This window comes from Echinops telfairi, unplaced genomic scaffold (genome assembly GCF_000313985.2).
Source record: "Echinops telfairi isolate 266 unplaced genomic scaffold, ASM31398v2 ScPeMD7_9;HRSCAF=40, whole genome shotgun sequence".
Classification (NCBI taxonomy): domain Eukaryota; kingdom Metazoa; phylum Chordata; class Mammalia; order Afrosoricida; family Tenrecidae; genus Echinops; species Echinops telfairi.
The window spans coordinates 43,098,285-43,104,431 of record NW_022103906.1 but is presented as its reverse complement, the minus strand read 5'-3'; the positions used below and the strand labels follow the sequence as shown (position 1 = coordinate 43,104,431).

The window sequence follows — 6,147 nt, the reverse complement described above, 5'->3', positions numbered from 1 at the left end:
GGGGAAAAATGAGGACCTAATGCCAGGGGCTTAAGTGGAGAGGAAATGTTTTGAGAATGATGAGGACAATGAATGTACAAATGAGCTTTACACAATTAATGTGTGTATGGATTGTGATAAGAGTTGTATGAGCCCCTAATAAAATGATTAAAAAAAAGAAAAAAAAAGACCTCCTCTCAATTGACACTCATTCAAAATTTTACTAAGAAGATAATAAAGTTGAAAGATTTTTTTCTGTGAATAGCTAATTCTCCTTAGATTCTAATTTAAAAAAAAAAAACAACCAATAAACATTTCAGGGTAAATTAGAAACAGTTCTTCTCTGCTAAGTACTTCGTAAAACCAAAGTCAAAACAAATCAACCTCATTGCCATTTAGGCATTGCTAACTCATGATGACCCTACACGGCAAGACAGAACTGCCTCCGTGAGTTTCTGAGTTTGTAACTGTCAGTGGGAGTAGAAAGCCCTGTCATTTTGCTAAGTGCCTGGTGGTCTTGAACCGCTGACATTGTGGATCGCAGTCCAACTTTTAACTACTAGATCACCATGAACTTTATAGAAATCAATTAGAGTTCACTATTTGCCATTTTTCAAATATAAAATTCACCTCTAATGAAATATACACACTTAAATTGAACATTTGCAAATCATACACACATGTACCCATGCAACCAAAATCCTTATCAGTATATTTGGGGTTGTGAGGTGAGAGGGAGGTGTTCAAAAAGTTTGTGGAAAAATAGAATTAAAAGAGAATGGAATTTTCCACAACATTTTTTGTAACCACTTGTAGAGCATCATCGTCACCCCCAGTAGGTTCCCTCACTTCTTTTGCCTCTGGAGCATTTCTCATTGCTCTGAGATCATTCATTCCATTTGACAGCTAGTCTGAAGTTTGGGTTTTATTTTACACTCCAGCTACATGTAACAAAATGGTATGCATAGGCCAAATGGAAAATCCTGGTTCTTTAGGCAGCTGGAATGGAAAGTTGATTCTATGGGGAAGTGTATTGTAAAGTGCTAGGATTTTTTCTTGTTTATATATAAAGCTTAAAAACGTCAAATTCTGTTAGAAGAAGTGAAAAAAGTGAAATGGGTTTCAACTTAATCCTTTGGGGTTCTTATTAGTAAAATGAAATAACATTTTGCTTTTTACCCTCAAGGGTTCAATGGAAAGTGATTCATTCTGTACTAGAAGAAAGACGAGATAATGTTGTTGTCATGGCAACTGGTGAGTTGTACCTAAGCAAATAAGCCAATCCTTTAAAAAAATGAAACTTGAAGATTTCAAATATTTAATCATTCACTAAACTCTTAACAGTACAAATACAAGTGATATAAAACATAAAGAAATTAAACAGAATAGCTTCTCTAAGTTATACATAAATCAGCTCTTTGGAAAAATCACTTATTAGCCCTTAGTAGCTTATTGTATGAAGAAATTATAGTGTGCAGGTTTGTTTTGATTTCTGTTACTATGTTATTTTTGCTTTAAGGGTATGGAAAGAGTTTGTGTTTCCAATATCCACCTGTCTATGAAGGCAAGATTGGCATTGTCATATCTCCTCTGATTTCTCTGATGGAAGATCAAGTGCTCCAGCTTGAGTAAGTGATCTTTTCATTGCCACATGACCTCTTATTTTATTTCTTCCACGAATGAAACGTCGATCTATTATGTCTGTTAAAATCACATTCCCAGTGACACATTTCTCTAATGGTGCTTTATCTTTCTTACTAATAAATGACACTATTGTGGAAGAGCTTACCTTCTTTCAGGAGCTCTGTGTAATTCAGGACAGCCAGATGACCCCTAAGGGTTTTTTTTTACAGCAGTACTACTTTGTACCATTTTACATGGAATATCCCAAGAGCCTTTATCCCCCTTCTTGACCTTTGCTCTTTTGTTTGGTATGAAGTATTTATATGGAAGGATAATTTCAAACGTGAGATGTAAATTTCTTCAATGTGAGCCTGCAGTCAGCATGAAAGTTCAATGTAAGAACCTACCTTATAACATGACCTGAAAGACTTTGTTTATTAAAAGAGCTGCAAACACTAGAGGACAGCAAAGAGGGGGAATATACATTATTTCATTTCTTTATTTTAATTCAAATACGAAGGTGGTATTTGCATTGAGTAGTTGGCTTCAGAATGTTTGGTTTTTTTTCTTCTAGAATGTCCAACATTCCAGCTTGTTTCCTTGGATCAGCACAGTCGAAAAATGTTCTAGAGGATGTTAAATTGTGAGTAATTGATGTGATTTTTTTAAAGTCATATGGTCACATATATGTGATCCTTGAGAGAATTTTACATACAACATTTAATAAAATTTTGTAATACACAGACAAAATGTCTATGATTTAAAAATGCATTCGCCCTGGTAGGGATTGATCAAGGGCAATGTAACCGAGAGGAATTACTGAAACCTAAATGAAGGCTGAACATGATAGTGGGACAAAAGGAAAGTAAAAGGAAATAGAAGAAAGAACTCAGAGGCAAAGGGCATTTAGAGAGGCCTAAATACAAGCATGTACATATGTAAATATATTAGTATATGATGATGGGGAAATAGATCTATGTGCATATATTTCTAGGTTTAATATTAAGGTAGCAGATGGACATTGGGCCTCCACTCAAGTACTCCCTCAATGCAAGAAGACTTTTATTAAACTGGTATTACATGATGCTCACCTTCCTGACACAATCGCTGAAGACAAAGCGGGTGCATAAGCAAATGTGGTAAAGAAAGCTGATGGTGCCCGGCTATCAAAAGATACAGCATCTGGGGTCTTAAAGGCGTGAAGATAAACAAGCGGCCATCTAGCTCAAAAGCAACAAAGCCCACATGGAAGAAGCACACCAGCCTGTGTGATCATGAGGTGTTGAAGGGAGCAGGTATCAAAGAACAAAAAAATCATATCATTATGAATGAGGCGGAGTGCGGAGTGGCAACCCAAGGCTCATCTGTAGGGAACTGGACATCCCTTTGCAGAGGGTTTGCTGGGAGGAGACGAGCCAATCAGGGTGCAGTGTAGCATCAATGAAACACACACATTTCCTCTAGTTCTTAAATGCTTCCTCCCTCCCCACTATCATGATCCCAATTCTGCCTTACAAATCTAGACCAGAGTACGTACATTGGTACAGATAGGAACTGGAAATACAGGGAGTCCAGGACAGGTCATCCCTTTAGGACCAGTGGTGAGAGTGGTGATACCAGGAGGGTGGAAGGAGGGGAGGGTGGGATAGAAAGGGGGAACTAATTACAAGGATCTACATATAATCTCCTTTCTGGGGGATGGACAAAAGAAAAGTGGGTGAAGGGAGATGCTGGACAGTGTACAATATGACAAAAGAATAATAATTTATAAATCATCAAGTGTTCATGCGGGAGGGAGGACAGGGAAGGGGAAAAAATGAGCTGATACCAAGGGCTCAAGTAGAAAGCAAATGTTTTGAGAATGATGATGGCAACAAATGTACAAGTGTGCTTGATACAATGGATATTTGTATGAATTGTGATAAGAGTTGTATGAGCCCTCAATAAAATGAGTTTTAAAAATGCATTCACATTTTACATTTGCAGAATTCTTAATTTTAAAATCTTTCAAACTTAAAAATAATCTAATTTAGTAGTTATCTTAAGATTAGCATAGAAATCATAGGATTGAAATTTTTTTGTGTTTGTGCTTTTTTATTATAAATTTAATTTGGTCTCTTACAGCTATTCTAACAATCAATAATACATCAAGTGTATCCACCACATTTGTACATATGTTGACTTCATCATTTTCAAAATATTTTCTTTCTGTTTGAGCTCTGAGGACTTAAAATTTTGCTTTAGAAGGACACTTAGAGAGTGTTTCCTTTCCTACTGGTGACACACGCACACATACACCCCACCCCCCCCCCCCCCATACACCAAATAAACAAAAACATCCACATGTGGGTTGCTTTAAAAAAAAAGAGTGATTTACTTTCTCTTCATATAGCAGCCTACATATTGGAATTCAGGGAATCAACCTTCAGGGAAGGTTGTTATCTATCTTTTTCAACATTCATTAGCTACAAGCAGCTTTGTATTTCCAGACTTAAAGGTACGACTGTCCAGTATGCTGGCTATGAGTCAAAATTAACTTGATGACAGTGTGTGTGTGTGTGTGTGTGTGTGTGTGTGTGTATGAGTGTGATTACTCTCTTGAAAGTTTCTTTTTGTGGACATACATTTTTTCCTTTAATTTTTCATTTTTTTCATCTTTATTGAGGTACAATTGACATGCACTAAATATTATATATTTTAAATGTAAAATTTGGTGTCTTTACATACATATTCTGTCATAAAGCATCACAATTCAGTTCTTGAATTTATCACCCTTGCACTAAGAAAGGTTTAAAATAGATAAATTCCACTTTTATCATTAACTATATGGTGTGTATTGGTGTGAATCCAGTCCTCAAATTAAGAGGATAATATGCAGTCCTCCTTATCAGCCACCCTATCCAACCCTCTCCCCGGAGAGCTGTGTCAGAAGCATTCAGACTACCGGTATGCACACAGCAACTCCTGTTAGCCTTCACTACTCCTGTTGGTTTGATAATTTGCTGGAATTCCTGACGGGATCTCACAGAGTGTATATCATACAGATGATTTGTTACAACCTAAAAGGATTAAAATGAAGAAATGCAGGGTTAAGTCTGAGAGGCATCCCAGAGCAGTGATTTTATATCCCAAAGGGGGATATGCTACCATATCCTTTTCTTGGTCACTAATTGGGAAACTCAGGTCTCTTATTGGTCTCTCCACATAGCCCTGATATGGCCTTTTTAAAAAAAACTGGCTTGAATCATTTAGCATAATTATTTTGAGTATCATCCATGTTACATGTTTGCATTTCATTCCTTTTTATTATTGATTAGACCTGATTGTATGAATATGTAAATTTGTCCATTCAGCTGTTGATAGACCATTAGGTTATTTTTAGTTTGGGGTTATTATCAATAAATCTGCTTTGCAAGGCCCAGGCACCTTGGTGGTGTAGGGGGTTAAACATTGGGCTGCTAATCACAAGATCAGCAGTTTGAAACCACCAGCTGCTCCTTGGGAGAAAGATAAGGCTTTCACTATCAAGATTTACAGTTTCAGAAACCCACAAGGGAAGTTCTACACTATCTTAAAGGGTAACTATGAAACCAAATTGAGTTGATGGCAGTGAATGAGAAGCAAGTCTTAGTATGGACGTATCCTTATCATTTAGTAAATGCACTGGATTGGAATAGCTATCAAATGATAGATAAATAATTCACTTCTTTTTTCAAAATAATTTTATTGGGAGCTGATACAGATCATACCATTCAAAAGTCCAGTCATATCAAAGGGTATTGTACAGTTGCTACTACAGTCATTTTCAAAACATTTTCTTCCTTCTTGAACTCCTTGATGTCTGCTCCCCTCCCCACCACCTCCCACGCCGTACTCCCCCAGGAACTCTCATTTAATTATTGTTTCCATAGATGCATCAATCCTGGGTTTCATATACTGAAAAATAGAAAAACGCACAGCAAAGATTCCAGGAGGCTACCCACAAGGGCAAATACATCCACAACTAAACCCCAATAGGAATAAAACACAATAAAATATTAAAAACCGGATCAAGTCCAAACAGTTCACTTTTTTTTGAGATAAGATTCACATTATTTGAAATGTACAATTCAATCACGTATATTTATATTTACAATATATAACTTTCACTATCTAATCCCAGAATATCTTCACCATCCCCTAAAGAACCTTTGTAACCATTAACCAATCACTGCATTGCTCTTCCTCCCAGCTGCTGGCAACCACTGTCTCTCACTCAGGATTTGCCTCTTGACCTTTCATATGAAAGTTACAAAATATTTGGCTTTTTGCATCTAATTTTTGCATAAAGCAGAATACCCAAGTAAGTCAAAGGTATTGGTACTAGGATTCCAGTTAGTATGTAAATTTCGACATGTGTCTGTGATCACTTGATGGCTGTCGATATGAGCTCTTAGTAATACTTACTTGTCTTAGGCTGTTTAAGATGCCTTAAAAATATATCCAGTCTACACAATTGATCTATGTATTGTGATGAATTGTATGAGCCCCAATAAACTGATTAAA

The 6,147-nt window shown here is 36.5% G+C and overlaps 1 protein-coding gene across 3 annotated transcripts in view; it reads left to right on the top strand.

The window, feature by feature from the left end:
- The window catches only part of WRN (WRN RecQ like helicase), a 164,628-nt gene that overhangs the window by 60,141 nt on the left and 98,340 nt on the right, over window positions 1-6,147 (top strand). For all 3 annotated transcript variants that reach the window (XM_045286810.1, XM_045286808.1, XM_045286811.1), the window contains exons 13-15: window positions 1,166-1,233; window positions 1,499-1,607; window positions 2,177-2,245. In XM_045286810.1, coding sequence (XP_045142745.1) covers window positions 1,166-1,233; window positions 1,499-1,607; window positions 2,177-2,245 — 246 coding nt within the window. The remainder of the gene's footprint in view (window positions 1-1,165; window positions 1,234-1,498; window positions 1,608-2,176; window positions 2,246-6,147) is intronic.